The sequence below is a fragment of the Bactrocera oleae genome, chromosome 3 (assembly GCF_042242935.1).
Source record: "Bactrocera oleae isolate idBacOlea1 chromosome 3, idBacOlea1, whole genome shotgun sequence".
Taxonomy (NCBI): domain Eukaryota; kingdom Metazoa; phylum Arthropoda; class Insecta; order Diptera; family Tephritidae; genus Bactrocera; species Bactrocera oleae.
In genome coordinates, this window is record NC_091537.1 from 78,839,377 (window position 1) to 78,866,911 (window position 27,535).

At 31.3% G+C, this 27,535-nt stretch overlaps 1 protein-coding gene across 1 annotated transcript in view; it reads right to left on the bottom strand.

Moving 5' to 3' along the window:
* Positions 1-27,535, bottom strand: part of smal (smoke alarm) — a 137,835-nt gene that overhangs the window by 46,145 nt on the left and 64,155 nt on the right. Inside the window, exons 3-5 of the mRNA XM_036365013.2 lie at positions 26,947-27,052; positions 4,194-4,425; positions 3,453-3,600 (exon numbers count right to left, since the gene is read on the bottom strand). Coding sequence (XP_036220906.2) covers positions 3,453-3,600; positions 4,194-4,425; positions 26,947-27,052 — 486 coding nt within the window. The remainder of the gene's footprint in view (positions 1-3,452; positions 3,601-4,193; positions 4,426-26,946; positions 27,053-27,535) is intronic.

Here is a 27,535-nt window from a genome sequence, read left to right on the forward strand (position 1 = left end):
CAAGCAACATTAGCCGCTACACACTTACATTCGTCTAAATAACTCGTAAATTTTTGAGTGAGTTAATGAAAAATTCATAAGAAAAGCCACAAAGACTTAAGTGGAAATCAGCTTAAATGGGAACGAATTTTTTGTTGTTATTTTCAACAAATATATGCTAGGGTTATGCAGTAAGGTTTTGAGGTGGCTAAAATGTGATTATTAAATTCGAATGAGCTCGAGTGTGGGGGGTGTGTAATAATCCTTGCTGAAGTGCTGTTGGTTCAGAAGGAGATTAATGTGACTGAAAGTATTCGCTGGCATATAAGATATTAAAAAAAATGTTTTAGAGTACAAGAGTCAAAATTGTATTCAGTAGCGAAGTGCCTACAAACCCTGTAGAAAAATGATATGTCTATGAAATCTTCAAAATATTAAAAGTCCAAGCTCTACTATAGAGTCGTTATACAGACGCATATTGTATATTAGAAAAATTATTTTGGAATAGAGAAACCATAATTATATTTCGTAGTAAAGTGCCGAACATCCCTTTGGGGAGTAGTAAATGTGAATGAAACTTTAAATTTATTTAAATTCCTGTCCTCTTATAGAGTACCTAGACAGGGGTATACTAGATATTAAAAGTACTTCTAAATAAGGAAATCCATATTTTATTTAGTAATGAAATGTATAAGATCCCTGTGAGGAGTATTTGAGGTCAGTGTGACAATATTTTGTTTTTGTTTTCAATTTAAGTTCTATGGTAGCGCTTTGCAAGACTCAAAATATTTAAAAATTAAACAAATATTCATTTCATTTAGAAAAGCATAAAAGTGACTGAAGAAACTAAGCATATTCAATGGGTATTAAAGTCAAGATTTTAAAATACTTGTACATACATTTAAATTAGTAAATAATGTATACGAAATGATTAATAATTCATTTACTGCTAATATTTTTAGAAGCTCATCACTTGTCTTTGCCGTACTTGATTTCCTAGATAGCCTCTTTAAGTTAGTTAGTCAGTAGTTAAACTCAACTCGTCATTTCCTGTGCTCACATTTGTTTGTAATGAAAGCAAGACTCAAAATAATGATTTTTCATATGTGAAATACATACATATATAAATTGAAATTAAGTTTCATACATACAAACAATATTTTTGTATAATTGTCCAGCTCAACAGTAAGGAGAAATGCCTATACGCATATCAGTATGTTATGAAAAAGCAGCAAATCATTTTATGTTGAGTAATTTGCATATGAAATGTTGCACACCCAAATATAATTTCCGGACACAACATAAGTTGACTCACTCCAAAGAGAATAAAAGGGAAAATGTTTAATGGTGGAATACAGAGAAATATACAAACAAATGAGGGATATTTCTGACTGTCATTAAGATATGTATGTGAATAAGTATACATATATGTAGTTAAGATATTTATATATATATATATAATCATATTCGTATATTCAGTGATGACGGTAGCACATGTAAGGGTAGTAACCACACCAAAAGTTGGAGTATCCATAAAAAGGTACAAAAATATCAAAACAATGTACAACAAATGCCGACACACAGCGCGCTAATATCACCGAAAATAAAATAAACTACAAAGGTTTACCCTTCACGCGCATTACTGCCGAATGCTGACGTATGCTAACCACTGTTGCATACTTTTATGCGCGAATGCATAAAATGGAGCACCTTTCTGCCCAACCCCATGACTGTAAAGACATTTTGTGCCGCTTGTTAAATGCGTTTTCCGTGTCATCACTGCGGAAACACGTTACGCCTACTTTTGCACCAGCGCCCAGTACTTTGCGAGTCTCAACTTGATAGAATTTTGTTTCTACATAAACTCCTAATATAATTTCAACCCTTTGTTGTTGATGTTCTTGCCAAACTTTTGCTCATTTTTTCGCTGTGTAATCATTATATTGCAATGATATTTCAAATATAAATACACACAAAAATTGTATGCATATGCTACTACGCTCTAAAGCATGCTAGACATTAGCAAATTTGCGCTCGCTTGACAGCGACAAGCACGCAAGTATGCATTTTTTTCGGTAGCAAGTGCACATTTGTCTATTGTTTGTCAGCAATTTGCCTTGCAGTCGTATTTTGAAGCATTTCGGATTCACATTGGTTGATTTTCGCCATTGAGACGAAATTGTTATTGCTCTTTTTTTGATTGCCTACACTTTTTTCTCAAATAATTGCATGCTACAACACATGACGGCGTCGTTAGTCTTCTAGCAGTCGGCAGTACCACAAAAAAGGTCTCCAACCACAATAACAATAAACAAATAAATATAGAAATTGACATATGCTGGCAAAAAAAATAAAAATAAAAAAAATAAAAACAAAAACAACTGCAGCGGTACATACATTCCCGTTTGGGCGTCGTCGTTAACTGTCTGCACGCGATTTTTGAGTGCGTTGCACGTCATTGTCGACACCCTCACCGCTACTACACAAGGCAATTGGCCTAACCTTTGCCTTTGTTGGCTCAAGTACTTTGGTTGCTTTTGTTTTTTGTTCGCTGCTTGCTTTTACTGCCCCCTTAACGACTTAAATTACAATTTTATTAAGCACACGAAAGGCGCTCTGATAGCGCTTAATGTCTCGAATTCGCATTATTGGCGCCATTTGGGCGCATTGCTCGCCGTGAGGTGGTTAAATAATACAATATATGGCAACTATTTATCGTATAAGCGAAATTAAGTCATAAAAATATGGAAAGTAGTTCACAAAGGCTTTATAAGAGAATTTACCCCTCCTTGAATCAGGGTTTCAAAGAGAGATAGAGTATAAAAGAAAAGCAAGAATCTGGATCGATAAAAAATAAGTACTAAGCACATGAGGTGGAGCTATTAAGATGAACATACCAAGTCAACTCCCACATCGGTAAAGCTAAATTGAGCAAAACTCACTTCTAATTACCAAACAAATACTTACAACCCAAGACGCAAACACATAGCAGCTTAGCAGCGTTTCCCACCATTTGCTATGTTACCATTTTTAGGAAGATTATGGTAAAGGCGAATTGTACTTTCTTAAATGACAAGAAGTTATAAAATTCTTTGGGAAATACATAGTCTCAATTTAAGAAAAACTATTTGCAATGCCAAAAGTTAGAAAAAGCATTCAAAAGATTTCGACAAATATTACCTTGTTCTGTTACACCAATAATTCCAAAAACAAAGTAATCGAAGTCAAGGATTTATTCATTTTGTCAAACAAATAGTTAGTCGTTTACTCATAAGCCTAAATTTCAGCAAGAAACCCAGAGTTAGATAGAAATTTTAATGCATCAGTATAGACTAAAAATGGGAGTGAGGCAACTATAAAAAGTATAGCATGCAGCAGAAAGCCTGTTTAGAATTCACATATTATTAATTATATATAATATTACCAAACAAATATATTTTACGACTATAAATAAATGGTAATAGTTAACTCACCTTCCCACGGACAACCGACAATTTCGGCACGTAGACACACCGTTCGATCATACTGTCCATACGGATAAATACGAATTTTTGACGCAAAAATTATCGGTTGCAATAAGTTCTCCACCTCACTGTAGGTATTGATGTTGCCGGACAGGATCTGAGAACGAAATTTTGGGAAAGAAGAAAATATATTTAATTAAATCGAAATAATTATTATGTCAAGATGAGAGAAAATTGTTATTATATAGGTTATATTGGCCGTCTCAACAAATCTGTAATCAGCTATAGATATTATGAGAGGCTTTATGATATATTTTATAGGAGTTATAACAACAGATCGGCGTTATAAGATGTTCAAGTGAAATCCCTATTAGGATCGATCAGTTAACATAACCTAACTTAATCTAGGTACTATAGGTGGAGTTTAAGAAACGAAGCATTTCGAAAATTCTCGGTCACAATTAAAGGGCTTTATAAAAGTGAATTACTAGATCTTTATCAGCTATCGAAACGTACTATAATTTGTAGATTTTTTGGGGTTGCTCGGTTTACACGAAATAAATTCAAATTTCAAATGTTTTTAGTAGGAATTATTGCAAATAATCTTAAGTTAGAGCAATTTTACCAATATTTTTAAATATCCATTTGATTGCTTAAACCATAGTCAACCACAATTTTATCCACAAATATCATAATTTTTTTCATAAAACTAAATACTTCTAAAATCCACTTCTCATAGTCACCACTCACCTCCTTTCCTTGCGTATTCTTCCAGCGTTGCCATTTAGTGAAACCCGGTCGCCAATATTCCAGCACATAGGCCTCCGTATATTCTTGACCTTGACCCTTGCCATAGCGACCCTGCGTACGTATCGCCGTAATGACATGTGTTTGTAGCAAGTCGACCTGCAGGTAATCTTTCAACGCGTTCGAGACCATATGTTTGGGGCACCAAGCGCCGCCATTATTATCGGTTTTCAGTCTGTAATGAGTAAAACAAGGAAAAAAATCATTTATAAATGAAGCGGTTGAAATGGAATGAGTAAAAAAGGTGTAAACGTTTGTAGCAAGCAAAATAAATGTAGCAAAAAGGCAGCCAAAAAGGCGATAAAAGTTGTTGAAATAAAATCTGTGCGTTAATTAAAATTTGTGCAAGCCGCCCCAACTACACCGTGTGGGTAGCTCCACGAAAGCTTGTGTGTATCTCTACCAAAGCCTGCGTGTGGTTGTTGTTGCACGCAAGTAGCGACAACGGTTTGGCTGTCGGCTGATTGTTGGCCATTGATAAGCATCCGTTGTGCGGCTCGCTACTGTTGCCGCTACTATAAAATATGCGCACAGTAGCAATTGCAAAGCGACTTGCTACTGCTGCCGCCGCCGGGTCGCCCGCCCCTTCCATTTTTTATTTTTGATTGCTTTGGCGGAGGCTGCTTTTAGCTATGGTGGTAAGTAGAGGCAGCAATAGTAGCTGCACTAGTAGTCAGGCTGTAATGAACAGCTACGCTATAATAGCAGCGATAACAACAACAAAAAGTAGCTAAATGTTGCAAAATATCATAATCGAAGTCTTAAGAGCACCAACAGTTGTTGCTGAGTGCATGCAATGCTGTTGTCGTCGTAAAATTTGTGCCATGCAGCACATTGTTCTGACATTTTAATACGCGTGCTATGTGCAACATGCTACAACGCCGACAGCGACAGCAATAGTTATGTAGTTGCTGTTGATTGCTTACTGTAAACCAAACGCGGCGATAATAAAGAATACCTCTATGTGTGTATATATACCTATATGCGTGCATAAATAAATTAATTGACTTTAAATGACGGCACCACACAGAGTTTGGCATTTGGCGCTTTCGGGCGTAAAATGCATGCAACAACAACAAAAAGAACATGAGCTCGCGAATGTTTCAATTTCAAGTGGCATGGCTTTACTAAAGTAGCAAATTGCACTTTTGCCCAAATGTACATACATATATATATCTATGTAACTGCTGGCCTATGCAGGCTCTACATATTTTTGACAAGTTCGTTAAGCCAACATCGGCACTGAGACAAGCGACCAGTAAGTAGCAGCAGGATGTTGTCTACGTAATTAAGGATTAATTTAAATTATGTGTTGCAGCCACGGCTTTTTGGCTCCAGCATTGCGTTATTGATAAAAAGCCATTGGTGACCGGATTTAGTAAAGAAATGTGTGTATATTTCTTGTATTCTTATTACAAGTAATGAATAAAGGCTAAGAGCAATACTTCTCAATTAATATCGATTGGCATAAACTACCATTAAAAATTCAATTACCACTATTATAACTGTTCTTAGTAGCATTACTACTTTAACTTTACTGTTATAATCATAATTACAGTATAACTACAATTAACATTACTTCTCACATTATATTATCGCTTAGTAAAGGCATTATTATATTATGTAGAAAATATTGTATATCATTACATTGTGATAATATCTAAATCCACTATCCATACTAAAAATGAATGTTCTCCTACAATTACTTATTTGACCAACTAACTTATATATGAAAAACATGTAGTGAATACCATTACTATTACATATATAATTATAAATAACCATTACCATTGCTATTTGCATTACTACGGCCTTACGGTTATGCTTTATATCATTGACCTTGCAACAAGTAATACAAATACTATTTGCATTATTATTGTAATTACCGTTACCTATGCTATTAGCATTACTATCGCCACTATTAGTGCTTATGCCTTCATCATTCCAACCATTACCAATACCATTATATATGCCATGAAAATTTCACAAATACCATTTATCATTCATAAGCGCTACTCTTCCTATTAGTAACGTCTATACTTTCACTTTTCTCAAACACTATCAAAGCCATTATCTTTATTAAATTTACGCCACCAAATTCACGAATACCATTTCCATTATTATGCTATTAGCATTGCTATCGCCTCTTCTAGTGCCTATATTTTCACTATTCCTAAAAATTACCAATACAATTATCAATACAAATACAATTTAATTACTAGTGAAATGGTTACCTCTGTTGCGCACATACTTCCAAAACTCCCAATCATTTCCAATACCATTACCAATGAGATTACCACTGCGATTACCAATACCATTACCATTACGACTGCGATTACCAATACCATTACCACAACGATAAGCATTACCATTACCACTGCGATTACGAATACCATTACAAAACCATTACTTTTGAAATAGTTTAAAATTTCAATCCTTTAACTAAATTTTATTTCAGTTTTTCTAGTCACACTATTAGTTAACCAGTAACTAGTCACTCCTAGTTTTTAAGCACTGCGGGGTTACACATGCGGCACCACTATGTACGTGTTCGCTTAATTGTCTACATTTGTGGTTACAACGTATTTGCCTAAAGTCGCTTGGCGGTTTTAATGCTCATTTTGAACTAACAATACACCATACTGCTGGCCACCCCTTCATTGCTAACCTGTATGCATTTTATAGCTGTTACAAATTTCCTTTTTAATTCGTTGCAGAGGTTGTGCGAAATATGTGTAAATGCTTATCACGGTCATTTATTGTAGTTTTGCCTGCGACAGGAAATATCTTAATATTGAATATATTTGTTGCCAACAAAAATTTAATCAGAAGCCGTAGTGATGGGTGTTCGAATGGTAAAATTTATTCTAATAATAACGTGAGTTTTTTGACGCTTATCATAATTTCAATATTAATAAATAAGTGGCAATGAATAAATTAATTATAAATTCTTAGTAGTTTCCAAATTAAGCTAAGCTCGCTAATCAGTTCGAAAGTCCGGGGGAATATTTATTATTTTTAATAAAAAATATATATATACTTTCGCTTTAGCTGAAAAATTCGGTAGATATCATTGTATCGTGTAATCCTCTTATCTATATTACTATATTTCTCGTTATTGATAAAATGTTGTATATAAATATGTATATATATATATAAATATATGTATACAAATATATATAATATTATACATATTTATACAAACATGTATTAATTTACATATATGTTTTTGCTTATCAATTGATTAACATTTTCCTATGCAACATTTTATCAATGAGCCCCACAGTGACTTCCTGTCGCCTTGATATGTATTGATTGACAACTTATCTTCTTATCCGTCGTAATTTGTCTATCATTATGAAAACGTTTAGTAAAATGAAATAGGGGCACGGAGTATTTGCTAATTACTTTTTAAGCCCACAAATATTTATCGAAGATTAGAGATACTGGTAAACACCAGTACGATGGTTGGTATAAAAGATATTCTACAAAGCATTCTCTTGTTCGGAAACTTGCCGGAAGTGAGTAACATTAACCTTCAAAATAAGAGTTTTTCTTTATATTACAGAGTAATAAAAAAAAATTATAAGTAATTTATGGCAGCTTTATATATATATTATGCTATTGAAAAAATATACTCCATCAATCTTCGAATGGCTTGGTTCCAATTAAGCCATTCTATCAGTCTTCGAATCACAGCAAAGTTAAAATTTACTCTATCAGCCTTAAAATCACTAATTACTTGAAAACCAACACTATCAGTTTTCCTACTAATAAACCCACTGAATCAAACCTTTTTTTAACTTTTCTTAACGACATTTTTTCAGCTGTCGAAAATTTTAACCTCTTCTTAATTCCACAGAAATAATACCACAAAACGACTCTTAGAAGTTACTGGTATTTAACTTTCTAATCTCTATAGGTTCATCAAAGAAAATTGGAAACATTTTCCGAATAGAAATGTAACTAAATCTTTACTTTTGTTAATTAGTTTCCTAAAATTTATGACCCCAAAATTACTTATAGTAAAGTAGTAATTTTTTAAGGCTAATGCGTACCAGATTTATTCGATGACTTATGAGATTATTATTGTTCTAAATTGTCTCTAAATTTGTCTAATTTCGTATAGCATAGTTCGAAATAAAAGTTGTAAATATTAATGTCCACGCTATATGTTCGACAAATTCCTCAGTAAAGCTGGGGATCAAATGATCCATATTCAAGCTCTAGTGATATAAGGGGTTATATGCACCTGTAAAATGTGAAAAGCATACATAGAATGTACGTACACTTGAGAATATTCTTCGAAAATTTGAAGTTGATCTGGCAAATAGTTTTGGAGATATGAGCGTTAAAAAGATTTTAACTTAGGATATTTGTCCTAAAACTTAGACCGATCAGCTGGAAATTTGCACAAGGCTTTCAGATTTATTTGTCAGGTAATGATCAAAACAATAAAATTTTTGACAATAATTTTCTAAACCTCTCTAAAATGTAAATTTTTTCACAAAAATCGAATTTTTTGCGAAGCCGCGATTTTGTCAAATATAAAATATTATTATTATATTCATTTAAAATAATAATACATTTTTTGGTTTTTGGATTTGAGATAGTTTTAAGCAGAAAAACCGTCATCAAGGGAGCAAGGGAATCCAAAATTTTTCAAAATTAATCGCCCATGATAACACCATGCAAACAAAGTTGTTTTCAAAACTGAAAAAATTATCCCCCGGCCCGGCCGGTGGAGGAGACCCAATTCTCTACCAACATTTATTTTGATTTTTCGGACATCCAGAAGTAGACATTTTAATTTTACCTGGGTTTGGTATGATTTCACATATCATTAGTCAAGAAACAGGTAAAAAGGAAACATTCGGATCTCTCGGAATAATTTATGCTATAATAGCAATTGGGCTTTTAGGTTTTATTGTATGAGCCCACCATATGAGCAAAGCTATTCAGAAAGATTATGGTTCCAAATGCTTCAAGTATCTATAACAGATTTATTCCAATGATTTGACTGCAGATTTCTCTGGATAAAGTCGAACATGTGACTTGGGGAGACGATACTGAGAGTTTGCAACTAATATATTCCATATTTTTTTTCCTATTGATGGGATATAGGTATATAGAAGCTAAATAAATCTGATTTGGGATGAGTAACTGTTACAAAAAATCTCTGAAAATAACCTAAAAGCAATAAAACTTGTCTTCGAATATACAATACATTGAGAAATTTTAACGTTTTATAAAAACTTATCATAAGTTTCATATAATTACGTAGATTACTTGTGCTGTACCTTGATAATATATCGACTTCGATGTACTCGTAATATATATAAACTTTATATAAACGTCTTGAAAATTTAGCGAGTGCTGAGATATGAGTAATAATAAATTCATTTACTCACTCCACTCATAAAATGTATGCGCACAAAGAAGTTCTGCACTGCCTCTCATAAATTTTTATATCAACTCATGAGCTTTTCTCAAGTCATTTTCATAGCTAATTATTGCTTTGTTTTTCAATTCCATTAACATTTTCACAGGATGAGTCTACCGCACACTCAGTTAATAGATGCGCTGCCTTAAAAGCCTCATTTGCACTACTCAAAAATCCTCCACCTTATCGGCACATGCCTTATAAGGCTTCTCAGCTGTCAAGCCAAGATGTTCAATGCCAAACCAAGAAATTAGCAGCGAGTGCAAATAGCTTTTATTACAAACGGCAAGGGAAGTGCAAACATACTGTATGTTAACGCAATATAAATGGAAGTGGAGCGGACTGTGGTCGGAGTTTGGCTAATCGTTAGCGGTTGGATGGAGTTAAACGACACTAAAGCCGAACTTCCGTGGCAGCAATCGAAAACGTACTTATGGTTTGTATATCCATACGTATTGACGACGTCTGCCAGCTTAGCAGACCAGCAAGTTCATTACAATATTACTGCCATAAAAATTAAAATGCAAAAAAGACGAAGACGGAGACAAAGCAGACTTCACAAGTAAAAAAAAAATAATAATAAATAGTGTGGAGTATACTCATACAAATGAAGAGTTAGAGAGGAGCGAAGAATGGTGCATGCATTTCACTGCAGGTATCCCGTAAATGAATGTCGGAAAACGAATACCGACTGCTGTTATCGAATTACCCGAGATTAGCTTAATGACAGTTGATGTTAGTGTTGTTGTTGTTGGTATTTTTTATTAACCGCTCTTTGTTGTGCAGATGCAACGCATAGACGATGTGAGGAAAGTAGTAGTCAAGTTGAGTGCTTCGCTAGATAGTACTCGGAGGCTACTTCAAATTGCTGCATACTTAAAATATTTAAAAGCAACAACTACAACAACACTATGGTAGTTTTTGCACTGCACATTGACAGTACATTAAATTTTGCGCCACTGCCAAATGGCATGGCGTATACTCGTAAAAATGGAGTAAAATCAGTGAGGCAAGTAGCAGCATTACGACGGATGTGGCATGCAAGTAGTTGGAAATTGGGATGAGAGGCGAGCAAGGGCATGCCAGCAAAGGATACACAGTAGCGCTTGTAGAGCGTGCATAAAGAACTGACTACAAAAAGAGGAAGCAGTAAATAAATAAAAAAAATAAACACACATAACACAAAAACACGTTAACTACGGTTGCACCAAAGCTGTTATACCCTTTACAGTTGCATTTTTTATAGCATTAAAACGTATAAAAATCATTATCTTGATTTTGTTCTATCAATTTGTACGGCAGCTATATGCTGTAGTAAACCGATCTGAACAATTTCTTTGGAGATTATAGCATTGTCTTGGGCAACATTCTGTGCGAAATTTCATGAAGATATCTTGTTAAATAAAAAAATTACTCATACAGAGTTTGGATTTTCATCGATCAGTTTGTATGGCAGCTATATGCTATAGTGATCCGATATCAGCGGTTCCGACAAATGAGCAGCTTCTTGAGGAGGAAAGAACATGTGTAAAATGTCAGATCGATATCACATAAACTGAGGGACTGGTTCGCATATATTTAGAGAGACATAACTAAATCGACTCAGCTCGTCACGCTGATCAGTTATATAGATATATATATTATAGGCTCTCCGACATTTTGTTATGGGTATTACAAACATCACGGCAATCTTAAGATACTCTGTTCAGGGCATAATTAAATACAATATAAACCAAAAAAAAAAAAAAAAACAAGCGCAAAATGAAATCTAAAGTCAACAAAAGATAGTTGCAACAAAAGATACTTGCAACAAAAAATATATGCAGAAAATTATTCAACTAGCTGATTCTTGATTTTGTTGTGGTTTCTGCATGTTGCAGCAACATCAATTGTGTCATTGTCAATGCTGCGGCCACATTAACTCGTGACATTATTTGTTCGCTGTGGAGTTGCCGACAGTTGAAGTTGTAGTTGAAATTGAAGTACTAAAGGGCAGCATTCATCGAAAAGCAGGCAAAAATTAAACAAACTACAAACAGTAGCTGAATTTTTCCGGTTTGTTGACTTGAGCAATAATAATAATTAAAATGACGTAGCAAAATAAGCAGCAAGTAAGCGAGTCAACACAATTTATTAGCATTTCTAGTGATTTTTATGTGAGTAGAGCCCTTAAAAAGCGCATCTTTATGCATAGGCAGCAAATAAAATGGCTAACTAAAGATTGTTTTCGCACAGTGATAGACCAAAAGTTAGTAATTACTGTTGATGAGCGCAATATAAACAACAACAACAATGCATAAGTAAAAAACATCTCAAATATATATATACATATATTTATACACGCATTCATACATATATCTTATGACTTTGAATATACTTCTATAAAATTTCTGACTGCCAGTCGTTGCATGCCACAGCACATCATCAAATTCAGTTGCAGGCAATTGCAATAACGCAAAGTGGTCGCTAGTAAAGCAGCATAATAATGAACGGCTATAAAATTATAAAAAAAAAGCTAAATAAATACACTGCCGCTCAGGCGCAACAAAAACAAAAAAAAAAAACACATTTTGTCGCTGTCTATGTTGTTTCCTAAACTTTTATTGATTTCAAGTTTCGCAAAAGAAAAAAAAACACAACAAATGTTGGCCGATTGCTGGTTGCCAATTTTATGCAGATTATGTTGCAGAGTTGTAAAAAAGTCAGATTTTTATGGCTTAACTTAATTGAAAAAGTTTTTTACAGAACCATTGGTTATAAAAATGTTTATAAATAAAATAAAAGTTATACAAATTAAAAAGAGTTTAGTACGAAAAGCTTTAAAATTGGTTACTAGAAAGAAGTCTTCATAGATATAATTAACTTTTATAAATAGTTAAATTAAAACTATCATTACCGCAGCCTATTATTTATAAAAAATATAAAATAAATTCTACTTAATGATTGAAAACGACAACTTTCCGAAAAATGAAGGCAATTTTTTAGCATTTTATTTCTAAACTTCTTTCGGTATAACAAGAAAGACAAATTATACTGAACGTAATGTATGACTAATTATATTGGATTTTTACTACATATATTATTTTCGAAATTGTCATTTCTGAATTTTGAATTTGCCAAAAAAAAAAAATTGTCAAGACTTCTTGTCAGGAACCTACAGCTGTTTATTAAAGCTATCGACATCTTCTGTATATTTACTTAAGGGGCACAGCTAGTGTGACTGCCTGAAATATACGATTTAAGGAATTTAAAAAAAAAAAATTTTAAAACAATTGTTCATCAACAGTAAGGAAAAGATTTCAGCACACATAAAGCCTACTGACGTTTTGAAAAGTATGATATTTTGTCATGAGACATTTTGATGGAAAATTAGGATGTATTTTAGATTTGAAGTCGAAATAAGGTTTCCTCCTTAATTTTTTTTTCTATAAAAAAATACAGTGTATTTAAAACATAAGAAGTTAGCTTACACCAATTTTGGGAAAGAAAATTTTTTTTGTACAAAAAGAAAAAAACGCAAAAACTGGGTTATTTGAATTTTTATAGAAATTTTTAGTTTGTGTGAAAAATAAGTTAATACAAAAATTATAGATATTTTTATTAATTACAACTTTGCATATAACTTTCTTCTATAGTCATAGTTTTGCCGGAAACCGAGATAAACCGTTTTAAAGACTTAAAAATTCTACCACGCCTTTCCCTTATCTCCTCCGGACTTCAGATCAGCCGTAAATTATTTTACTTTAATTTTCGTTAATTTATCTTTCGTTTGTAATGGCTTTAATCCTACTATATATGTTTTTTTGTTTTCAAATATGATCTTTCTTGGTCTATGACCACTACAGCTACATTTGAATTCATATTAAAATTAAATTCGTTTAAAATATTGATAAGTTGTTTTTGAAGGTATTGAATTTTTGATATCTTCGAAATTTCTTACTAGGTGTTAAGCGTATAAATTTTTCTTATAAAATTTTTATAAAAATTGTTTAATAAAAAAATCCAAATCGTTTGTAAAAAGAGGAAAAATATGTAATTTTCTTAACAAACTGTTTGGCAATTAATTTTTGGAAGTATTGGGTTCAAAAATTAGCTAAAAGTCATTCACACTCTTTAAGATCAGATTGTGGTATTCATATGAAATAAAAAAATAAATAAATTAATAAAAAAATATTGTTTAATACAAAATTCGGTTATTTATGGCGTTTTTATATTTCTTTTAATATATGAGTTTAGTATTGTATACATTTTTTGACAATTCATTATGTAAGCACAGAGTTTTTGAAGCTTATAGCAAGTCATAGTGAGTATGCAAAGGTGCTTACTGAATGTTCAAAATTCCTTTTTCCATTTATATAAAATTGCAAAAGTGTTTAATGAGTGTTTAAAATTCCTTTTTTCATTTATATTAAATTAAATTTTTTTTTTCAAAATTATGAAAATCTTTACAATATTAGTTGTGAGATTGTCACTCAAACGAGCACAATGAAGTGATTGAAACAGAAAATTTTTAATCAAAATATTGATATTTAATTATTTTCTTAAACACAGTGACGATAATATTTATCAACAAAGCTTACCAAACACAATACAACTCAATTACCTCACTATTCTGCCAACAGCAATCAGAGGAATTGTTGCGACTTTGAATACATATGCCGAAATATGTTATTAAAATCATTGCAACAAAAACAGAAAATACAAAGCATAATATTGTATAATGAATAAATAATAATAAACACAAGACGTCTTAAGGCGCAAATTAAAAAACTATTATTCTTTAACACCAGCTAGCTTAGCAGCTCATCAGCATTTAATTATAGATAGAAGTGCTATTGTGAATACGTAATTACAAATTTATGTGAGTTTTAAATATAATTTGGCTTTTATAAATATAACTACATGTATGTAAATACATAGTTAAGTATGTGTGTGTGACTTTTTCTTCACAATTATTGTTTATTATATTTGCTGGCAGTCTCGGATGAGCCGAAAGGTGTAAAGAAGTTATAAAACAGCCAACAATAATATTATTCTTTCCATTTTTACCTTGTAATTACATCAATCGTATATAATTATTAAATAATCAATCCATTTGTTTGCATATATCAATGTATAATTATGCATATTATTTACACACAAGTAAAGAAAGATTAAAATTTCGCTTTTCAGGCCATTTACAAGCAAATACTGAAAACGAAGACGGCATTTAGTTTATGAAAGTTGAATGTCTAACTTAATTCATTTATAATTGCGAGAATAATTCGGTACTCGAGGCGCTTAGTAAGCAACATTTTTTTTTTCAAAATTAGATGTATTTAAAAAATTAGTATTATTATATCTCACAAAAAATTGTGTCGCTTTCACCAAAAAATAAAAACAATAACTTTTTTCTCAGAAAAAAAAAAATTTGCTTATAATTTTGCTTGTTTATTTTAAATTCATTTTGTTATTTATTTGACAAAAATTTTAAGAAACCTTACACATAAGCTAAGGATGCAGACAAAATATATACAAAATAATATTAAAATTTTTATTAAAAGTAATTATGTATAGACTACACTTTATCTGTATTCATATCTACATACCTATAAAACCTTGTATACAAGTATGTATATTTTCATACAAAAAAACATAATCTTGATAAATCTAGAATAAGTTTCATATATTATGCGAGCTTGTGAGTTTCAAATATTTTCCTTTAGATAAGCTTTTGTATCAAGGGTGTTTTAACTGAAAACTTTTTTATTATACAAAAAAAAAAAATTTCTGACAAAATATTAGAAAAGATTTTAAAAAGGTGTTTCGAAAAAAATGTGTTTATTTTTTATTTTAGAGGCAATAAAAATTATCCAGAAATAAGTAATTTAAGAAAGATAAATAAAAATAATAATAGACTAGGGATGCAAAAATTATTAATAGCAATTGGGAACTCTTTCTTAATATAAAATCATGATAGATTTGGATTAAACTTGAAAATATATCGTTTCAAAATCATAATTTTAGCAAGCTACAATCCGAAATATTCTTAATAAATTTCGTTTTTTATATACGCTCAGTTTATAAAGAGTGTTTCAATTAAAAATGTGTACAAATAAATAATTTGTTCAGATAATACTCCAAGAGATCATTTTAAATTAAAAAGGCGAGTTAATTAATTTAGAATAAATTTTTGAATTCGAATTTTATGAAAAAAAATGGTTTTTTTTCAGAACCTCCTGAATTAAAAAAAAAAAATTGCTTGTTATTTTAAACTTGATAGTTAATTTAAATACATTTTTTTCTGTAGGAAATAATTTTTTAAAAAAAGTTTTAGAAATAGTTTAAGAAACGCGCTTATATCTAAGTTTATTTACTTTTCAAGAAATATATAAGTATGATAAGCAGTATGAGAAGAATTTAATTTATTAGCTCAAACTTGATTATTACATGCACTTTCAAAAATCATTAAAAAAAAAAACATTTTTAAACAATTTAAAAAAAAATTCAATATAAAAATAATTGAAAAATTAAATTAGTTTTAGAAAATTATTATATTTTTGTTTTTGAAAATGTACAAAAAAAAATCGAAAAAGACTTTTTGATACATTTTTTTATATAAAATTTATGCCATGCAAAATATATTTTTGAAAAAAAAATCGTATTTTAGAAATTTGATTTACAAGATTAAGATTACAAAATATTTTTGAATCAAATTAACCAAAAATCTTAATAATTCTACCACACAGTAAAGATTCCAATTTACTTACAATTTTAAGAATAAACACCTAATTTCATACTAACCACACATTGTGTACCACCCTTTATAAATGCATTTACCGCCAAATCACTTATACATGCCTCATTAGCAACCAGCAATTCACATGTCAACAACAACTTGACCAGATGCACTTGAATAGTTTACGTTACGGAAGCATAAAGCAAAATCAAATCTGAAAGCTATCAGAACTCTTTCGAAGTAATGAAGAAATACGCGTCTTTCACACAAATAGCAGAAAGCAAAGAAAACTACGTGTAATTGTTGGAGACTACAAAGGCAACCGCCTAAAGCGGCAAACTGCAGACATAACACATCACATAAATAGCTGTGTATGAAATATAGAAGAGTAAAAATTAAAGTTGAAGAAAGCTAAATACCGCAAAGCAAAATAAACATGGCGCAACACTGGGTTTCTTGGATGCCCTGGGCATCTGTTGCTTGCACACAGAGCATGTTGCAACAGCGCTAAATGTAGTCTTGGCGCAATATCATACCTGGACTGCATTTTCTAGTGAAGTACTGCTGCTGCTGCGACGCCGATACGAAGCGAGCTGCGCATTTATGGGCAGTTCTCAGTGCCTAGCGGCGATCTGCTTTGGTAAATAACTGTAACATTTCTGCACATTAACATATTGCCTTTATTGCCAAGCGATTTATAATTTTTTATTATTTATTTGCAGGTATTTCAAAGAGTGGATTTATCTTTTTTACAGGCTGAAGACAGCTATGAAACAGAAGGCCGCTAACAATAGTGTAAATATGTATGTGTATGATGTATGCATGTTTGTAAAATGTACAAGTTAATAAATTAAAAGCAGAAGGATGTTATTTTTAAATAAAAAATTTTTTTATTAGCATTGCTTATTGTTTCTGCTAGAAATCTGGTCAAGCTTGGCCAAAACAAATTTATATGCTTCTCGCCTCACAAAGCTTTTTGTATTGTACTCTCTTTTCGCATATTCTTACTACGGCTCTGGCTATTCTTTGTTGATTGCACTACAAAATTACACAGCACTATTAATTACTATGGTTTTCTTATACTGAAGCAAAAAGAATTAAACAAAGAAAATTGAAGAAAAGAATACCACATTTCTTTCTCTTCAATTCCCCTAACAATACATGTAATGAATGTTGCTTCTAACTAGCAATTGTATTATGTTTCTTAAGCTTTTTTTGTATATGACTTTTAGAATTTCAATAAATATACGTATTTTATAGCAACTCCTTGGCCTAGTTCTGCTGCCTTTTGTCTCAGTCTATGACCTTTTCATTTATTAACATAAAGCTGGAAGCTTTTTTGTGTTAAAATGACCATTTTACACTTCTTTGGTATTTACTATTATTTTTATAAAAATCACAGAATAAAAATTTAATTTGTGGACGAAGTGAAGTGAGCGAACAGAGAGAAAGTTATTGTTATTTTTCCCAATTTTGAAACATTTCATTAAAAGCTGTTTGTAATAGGCCGAATTATATGTATAACTTAAAAGCTATTACGAGTGTATTTCGTTAAACCAAGCTTTTGAAAATTCTGAGCTTTTATGGTTTTGAAGCTTTTCCTAAATTATTTTTAACTAAATTGTTTATTACATTAATCTTTAACTACCTCCAAATGTAGCACGATAGCGTAGTTAGTAGTGTGACCTAGTAACTTTATGGCTTAGTAGCTTTAAACTTAATATTTTATTGTTTTAGCATTCAAATATGACTCTCAAAAAGTTTATGAAGGATTTTACTAAATGCTTTCCGAACAGATTGCGAACTATTTCGCAAGAGATTCTGTTAACCTAATCAGTGTCAATAAAGCAGTGATTTAAGTCTAGTAATATATCTCTATCATTGAAGCTTAAAGCTTTCGGCTAAATATAAGTTAAGTTAACTAAAGTATTGTACGCTATACTAAATTTCTTGAATGGAGATATCTGAAACTGCTTAGAGACTGAGTATATATGTCGGATAGAAGCGCATCAGAGACACCGCGACATTGATTTTTTTGATTCGTCAAAGGAAAGACTTGCCAATTTCTTTACTTCATAGTCGGCAACTTTTATTGCTTCATTCAGACAACTGAAACAGCACTGTCTTTAAACTCGAAGAGCCATTAATAAAAGATTTATATATACAAAATGGTGTAAAGAACGAGTAACTCGCAAAAATTAAATAGATTGGTAACATTTTTTAAAAATCTTCAGGTTTGACTGGGTTTGGAAAATAGCTTTTTTTTGCTGCTATTAACTACTTCTCTTTTTTATAATTCGACGCCATTGCTAAAAACTAAAATAAATAAATAAAAAAAATTAAAAAATGTTCAAGCATAATAACAAATAATTGCTTACGTGTTATTTAAGCTAGCTAAGTAATGATTAAAGCATTTATTAATTACTGCAAGAGTACTTATAGGTTTATGATTTCTTAAAAATAACTCCAGTAGCTTATATAAAGTTCAGCTCAAAACGAGAAGATGTCAGCTATAATCTTTTTATAATTATGTATCATTCAAATAACTGCCATAACTTCCGATTACATGCACCAATCGTTATTTAATGCAAAGTATAACAACTGCAAAGTGTACCCGGATGTCTCAACATCGTCAACTCTAAACCAAACCAATAACTGATAACAAAAAACTCGTTTTTTAACTACGCAATACTTCAAGTTTTTTTATGTGCCACATAAGTTCCGAAAACTCAAAAATTTCAAACTATTTAAGTACTACTGAATATCCCCAACGTTTAAGCGACGCCACGAAGGTCATAAAACAACTTATCCCCAAATTCGTGGTAATTGCAGTTTAAGCATAAAATTTAATTGCAAATCTCAAAAGCCGTAGTAATAAAAACTAAGAACATTTTTATTACGCGCACATAGACAGCCGACAGCCAAGTGGTGACAGCGACAGCGAGATTATGGCTGAAAATTGAAAATGCGTTTACTGTCAAGTCAAGCAACAACAACAACAGCAATAAGAACGAAGTCAACAACACAAAAGGTAGTTAGTAATAATAAAGTGGCATAAAAATTGCAGCCGACGAATTGTTGAAGTGATTTTTCGCCACCGAAATGCCACAAGCACGCATACATGCATAAAGTACTCAAAAGCAGTGGGATTTTTTTAGGGTTTTTGTCGAAGCTACTGGTATAATAGGCAAATTAATGCATATTGTTGTTGTTGTTGTATGATGTAATACTTTGTATTTTTATACCCTGAACAGAGTATATTAAGTATGCCACGTAATTTAACCATAAACGTCTGTGTGTCTAGTCCCTTATTTTTAAAAATATCGATTTGAAATTTTGCACACCTCCTTTTCTGCCCAATAAACTGCGCATTTATTGGTGCAGGCGTAACCGGATCCCTGCAAGATATAGCTGCCATACAAACAGCACTATAAAACTCAACTTCTTATATAGAAAGTTTTTTTATTTTACGAGATATTTTCACAAAATTTCGCATGTATTATTGCCTAAGGCAAAGGCATAATCTACGAACAGATTTTTCAAATCGGACCATTATGTCGCATAGCTTCCATATAAACTGAACGGTCAAAATCAAGTCCTTGTATGGCAAACAGCTTCACTTGACAAGATATCTCCACGAAATTCGGCGCGTGTTTTTGTCCAAGCAAACACTATTAGTTCTTAATATATTGTTCAGATCGGACCACTATATCATATAGCTGCAATACAAATTAACCTATTTAAATCCAGATAAAGATTTTTGTTTAACCTTTGATGTTGTAAGAAATGCAACTGTGAAGGCTATAATAACTTCGGTGAAGCCGTAGTTAACGTTTTTGCATTTTTTCGGTTCATTAAAGCGACTATTCATACAGGCAATTAGTGTATAGTAGTGCATTTTTTCCTCACACACATACTGTTTTGTCTGCGTGCATACATCACTGTGTCTGAATTGGTGCACCACAAAATATTTAATTGCCAACATAATTTTAGTCAACGAAAAATCACGTTTGAAATGTAGCTAATAAAAAAAATACATACATACATATATTTATAGATATAAACATAGATATAACAGAAATTCATCCATTAATGCAGACAACCTTTTATACATACATACATTGCATACTATTATATTATATTACAATATATTCCAGCTGGGTGTGGAGCACATTTGCATGTATGTATGTGCGTGTCTATGCCCGCATGTCTGGCAGATGAGACTAACCAGACTGGCAGCAAACTGGCTAGCCCGCAATCAACATTCACGCTAAACGCTTAGTTATAGCGGTGCATGCCGATAAATAACGTGCAAGTATTTAAGTAAGCAGACAAGTATGGTTATGTCTGTGTATGTGCGTAGTGTTTGTGTTTATCACAATTTTTGATTTGCTATGCTATCGTTTCCTGTCGAGCAATTTCGGTGATGAGTATTTGCATTTTTATGTCGAATTTTTTTTTTTAATGGCGCTCATGCAGCGCTGCCTGTTGTTGGCGCTGATTTTAATATGCAGCGCAGCTTTAAGTAAGTTTTAATAGCGCAACTTACTCTATTTTGACTTGAAGTAGTTTAAATTGTAATTTATGAGATATTTCTGTAAATTATTGTAAATAAATAGTTTAAAAAAGTTTTTACAATATTTTATGTTTAATTAATTTCTACTGACAGTGGGTAATAAACAAATGTTTACTTGCTGTCAAAGATTGAAACACAAAATGACGGATTTTGTTTTAGAAATACGTAAGTTCTTAATTTTCAATGTTGTTTTTCATATAGTGTATGTCTGATCGACCTTTCTGATTACTTTTACATAGTAAAAGTAATAGACAGAAGAATACGAATAAACGTTTTGTTTTCAGCTCTAGGCAGATAGTAGGTCACACTAAGCAAAAGAGAACGCATTGAGAAAATCTTCAATTGATTTTTAAATTCATACTTTAATAATTTATTTTTGAATATAGACATAGAAAAAATACAAAATTTTCTTAATGAACCCTAATGAACCACTGCCGGTGCGACGTAGTTGACTTCTTGGCAATAGATTTCATCTTCCAAACCTTGAAACCCAAAAAATGTTGTTTACCTAATGCTTATAACTCCAATTATGACTACGAACAAGCTATTTTGAATATTTGAAACACTGACAAAATGGCAGCGAGAAGCTAAAATAATCATCTTGGAGCTTTTAAACCCACTAAGTATAAATGTGAATAAGATTAAGGACAGTGAAACCATTCTTGTGAAATTTCCATAAAATATATTTCTTTATTTGGTGCTCCGATCATTATACCCTAGAGTTTAGAGGTTGGCTCAATCACTCGACAGATCGTTGGTTCGGTATTAATTTTCAGCTGACATCAAAAAAGCATTTTCAAACACTTGCGGTTTCTAACTAGGCGAATTTCAAAGTATGTCTCTCCAACAAAAAAACTACTGATTAAAGTAAGTAGTAAAGTTGAAGTAAGGTCTTACCGATCCGATTAGCATAGTACTATTACCACAAAATACAGTTATATGTTACCGGAACTAACCAAAATATTATATGGCCAAGGGCTGTTATTTCGAAGACCTAACCCTATTTGAATTGATAAGTACAAAAACCGACCAAGTACTATTGCAATATTATAACTAAAAACCCAACCCCTCTTATTCTACTTCTATTCAAGGGGGTTCTAAAGCAACCTTTTACACACTAATATTTTCAAACTTAAGTGCTATTGTAAAGTATAGAAGATAGTTTCACCAATGTTGAGTTAAAACTTGCAAAACTTATCAATTTCTTTCCAGTAAGAGGCATAACGTCGAGAGCTTAGAAATATTGCCTAATACCTTGCTTTATATAACATCTTTGTTTTTCTCAATGTGTTAGTTTTTTTTAAATTTTATCTAATATTGCAGCTCTATGGCTGCTTTTAAATTGGTATATATATCTAGTGCCGCTTCCAGTTTTCTATTTTCGTAAGCCATTACTTTGCTTATTAATTTATTTTCTGTTGTAATCTCTCTTAACCTTTTATATAGTTTTCTTTTATTATCTACAAACATTTTTATTAGGTAAAAATTTATTGATAAATTAGTGCACAAATATGTACAAAACTTTTTATAAAAATTTCAACAAGCCCATAAATTTCAGTAGTTAAATGAGTTTTGCTTTCAAATTGACTATTTTGTATAATATGTATTGCGTTAGTTCAAAGAAATATGGAAATTTTATACCGCAATAAATTTGATTTTTTTTTTGTGGGTCGAGAGAGCGAGAAAAAATACACGTGATAATCATAACGCAGCTAAAGAGAAATAAGTAGGGGGACCGAATACAATAATATAAAAAATATGTGTGTATAGTTTTAGCTATGTATACATATGTATATACTTGTATATGTATACGTTTATTATTCAGTATTATTGTAAAAATATATATGATAAAAAAAATTTTAAAAGTTGCAAGACTTCTTTTGGCCAACTTTAATTGGTTATTTAATATGTATTTTCAAATATTCATTTCCTTATTTAAAAATAATTCAAATTTTTTAAAGAGAATTGTATTTAAAATTAATTAAATTTCTCTTTTTAGTTTTTAATTTGAAAATTTTTTTAGTTGTATTTAAATATGGTACAATTATATTTTGAAATTGTATAATATATTTTTATATTTGAAGAATACTATATATTTGTATATTTGTTGTTAATTCTACAAAATTATTTTTCCTAGTAACAACTTATTCTTTTTTTAAATAGAGCTGCTGCAACCAAATGCTTATATATTTTGAAAAAATATATATTTGAAATTTTTTTAGACAACAAATTGCATGCATATAAGTTAAATATATGTAAATATGGTATAAACGATTTGCATTATTTATATTCAAATAAAGAAATTATAAGAAAATAGTTTATAGTTATAATTTTCATTGGAATACTCTGGCTTGCTACGGGTTATTTAATATAACTTTAAGTAATCGTAGATTGTATATAAAAATAATATAATTTTTTTTTTACTTTGCAATATATATTTGAAATTAATTGAACTTTTTTGGGGAGAATTTTAATATTATAATTTTTTTTTTTAATTTTTTAGAGAAAATCGTCACATATGTATATTTGAAACTAATTGAAATTTCTTAGAGAGAATTTTAATTTTTTGTTTTTGTGTTGAGTTGTTATAATTCTTTTTTGTGTTTTCAAAATTCCATATATTTGAATTTACTGAAAACTTCTTAGAAAGAAATTTTTAATTTTTTTAATGTGTTATGAATTGTAACAAATCTTTTTTGGGTTTGAAAAATTTGCAAATAATGTTTTCGATAAAAAGGAAAAAATAGAAATTAAAGTATTGTATTAATATATTTTCCCAAAAATTATTGACATTTTTTTGACAACGAAGTTAGAAAAATATTGTGCATGATTTTCGTATTTTATATTATTATTATTATCTAGTAAGCAGAGACAATATAATATAATTCGATTGCTGCCAAATTTTCGCTAACATGAAAAAAAGTATATTTTGTCACTGCTTGAGTAAAAGTGGTGTGCGTCCTGGCTATATTTTAGTGACATTAGCTATCAAGTCATAGCGGAGCAACTGATTGTTGAAATATTATTAAATAAATTTTTCACTTTTATACCCTAAACAGGTTATATTAAGCTTGTAGCGAAGTTTGCAGCAGCCAGAAGCAAAAAAATATATATACTATATAAATATAAGTCGATTTACGCGTGCCTGTTTATCTGTTCGTCTATCTGTATTTACGCGAACTAATCCCTTAGTTTTTGATATATCGATCTCAAACTTTACACAAGCTCTGGTTTCCACAAGCAGCTGCTCATTTGTCAGAATCGTCAATATCGGACCACTATATTGTATGGTATAGCTGCCATACAAACTGACCGGTCAAAATTCAGTTCTTGTATAGAATTTTTTGATGCACTGTTTGATAAAATAACTTCACGCAATTTGTCAAAGATTATTTTCCAGAGCGGCGCTATAATATCCAAAGAAATTATTTAGATCGGACACCTATAGTATATAGCTGTCATATATACCCTTTACGGAGCTTTATCGTGAACAAAATCAAGATAAAGGTCTGTGACCAGTGCAGCCGAAATAAGCGATATTTCTTGTTTCAAAAAAATGTATATAATATATTTTGCAACAATGCTTTGCACGGCCGCAAACTCACTACAAGCTTGCTTCGAAAGCTACTGTTTTTAAATTCAATTCCATTTCTCAACCGTCAACTGCACCCAAACGCTACTTCCATTTAAATTAGCTGCCTATCGGTTCAAATAAATATCATATTTAATTTGCCGTCAACATTTGTTTTTGTTTTAATTTTGACTTTTTTTATTTTATTTTGATTTCACCCTTTGTTTTTGTTACAATTACATTTCGCGCTCCACAAAAGTGTTGCTTTTCTTAATGTTGTGTAAATTTACACCAACCGAAACAACAACAAGAATAGAAACATTACAACTTGCCGGCCGCAATGTATACCGTAATGAACTTGGGTGGTTACCCCAGTCGGGGCACTTCAACTGAAATTAGCAATTAAATTACTTTTCCACTTTTCTTCTTTGCCGCCACTTTCCACTGCTCTTATTTTGCTTTAAGTGTGTACTTGGCTGCTTCTTACTTACATTTTAATTTCAATTTCTTTAATTTTTTTCGTCTTTTCATTTAATTTTCTTAGTGTCTGCGCATATTGTTGCCACGTGCCTTATTCATTGACACTTCCGGTTTTTTTTTGTTTTTACCGCAAACTCACCTTTGCTGTGGTCGTTCTCTGTGTGTATTGAGTTTTTTATGTGTGTTTGAGTGTGGCACGTAGCGTCTACAACACTATTACCTGCCCCCTTATCTTGTTCTTCCTGTTTCCCTGTCAGTTGATAATACTTTACAATATTAAAGAGTTTATGTTGCCTTTTTGTAGCCGATATCGTTTGGCTTCTTTCACTTTTTTGTGTTCTTTGCGCTCCTTTTGTGTAAGAGCGGCTCCTAAATGGGTTTATATATATTTTCCTTGCTTTTTAACTACATTTCCCAGCTCGTTTAATGATTTTAATTAGTCTAGTATAACTTTGTAAAAGCTGTCATGGTAAATTATACAAAGCAGCTGCTTAGTTACTAAGCGCGGCAAGCGACGAAAATTGAAGTGTGTTTACAGCTATTTTTTCCAATTATCTCTTTTTTGCAATTTGAGATGAGTTCAAAGAGAGCTTACTTGAAGTTTATATAATGTTTCAGGTGTTGTTGAAATTATTTGCAAAAAATCAAAAAATGTTTCTAAAAGTTTTAAGTATTAAAGGGATATTTTGTTGTAGTCGTCCTTTATGTTATTGCAGCGAGAGAAACAATATATATAATAAAAAAATGTCAAGGAATGCTGCTGAGCTCAATATCAGACCGCGTACTTTCCGTCTGGGCAGACTCGAATCCTGTAGGAATGGAGAATGTCATATGAGCTAATTAATCGCAACAGCGGATATTGGACTATAGGATATAGTACTGAAAATGCCTGGCATTTTCAGGGCGTTGATCAACGCATTGATTTAATCCGCTGTGCTGTTGAGCGTCGTGGGTAAGGCTGTCGTCAGCAGGTACTCACGCAAAATACACCGACCGTTGTAGGATATAGTTTGCCCCGGCGGGCAAGGCGTAGAATTTGTCGTCGCCGGCAGGTTCTCCCGAAAATCAAAACGAAAGTTATAAGGTATAGTTGCCGTACAAACTGACTGATTGAAATCACATTTTGGAAAGAAAAACTTTTTTAGTTTACGAAATTTGACACAGATTATTGTCTACGGCAACGCTGTATTTATATATTGTATAGAGCAGACCAATGTAGCATATATTAGCCGCCATACAATCTGAACGATCAAAATCAAATTCTTCTTTGAAAAGCTTTCTCAGACTACACGATATCTTCTATAAATTTGGCATAGATTATTATATATATATATATTTGTGTGAGTAACCCCAAAGGTGGTTATGGTGCAAGCTTCATTTATAAGCACTTGGTTCATTTATGAAGATTTCCAGAAGCAATGCACGTTAGGAATGGTGTGTGCCTAAGATGATCTTAGATTGTAGTCACTGATTGATAAAGGTATGTGTCTTCGATAAACATATTATGACAGAGATGGCAACGGGAATATTTGAAGTAGAAAAAGTTAACAAATATTTGGAAAGTATTCTTAATGTTAATAGTGCAACTAGCTACTATAAAATGAGGGTGAGAATGACAGACAGTTGACGGTGATTCCGTAGAATGAGGCATAATAGAAGAATTAGTCACATGCCAAGGTGAAAGATAAGTTTGTTAAGACTCTTGTTGACTTCACACTATATTTCCTTAGAAGCACAATCTCTATTATTAGTTTTAACGCAAAAATTTTCCGCAATATAATTAAAAATATATATCATATTAGTAATAATTTCTTATGGCATGAAAACTTAGTCTAAAATATGACTTCAACATCGAAAACTGTCAATAAAAGTATACTGATTGAAAATTGTTCAATATCAAAGTCTTACCTTGCATGTTGCGGCCCAACAAAGCCTGTGTCATGCGCCGAGCTGGCAGTGATTTGAGCATCTGTAATTGCACCAGACTCCATGCCTAATGGTTGATGACATGTAGCTGTAAAAAAAAATTAAAATTATGAAATGAATTAATTAATTATTGATTAAATATGATTGCAGGGTGTATAGTTAAGCAAATACTGTGCGCTGTTATAGAAAAATAATATTTTTTATATCGTTCTCCTTTTTTCTCATACAAGTTTCAGTTTTCCTATAGTTTACAGTTAAACATATTTTTTTTAAGAGAAAAATTAATAAATTAAACTTAAAACCAAAAAAAAAAAAAAAAAAAAAAAAAATAACAAACAAAATAATGTACTGCTACCACAAAGCTTGACAGCACTTTTCTCTATTTGTCCGTATTTTTGAAAGCTCATTAGTAGCTGTCACTTACAAAAAAGCTATGTAATTATTAATAAACAAACAAATACACCAAGTGTTTGTTCCAAAAAAAACAAAAAAACAAAATATTTTAGTTCAAAATAATAAATTACACAGAAAGCAATACAACAAAATTACAACAAACAAAAAACGCATTTGT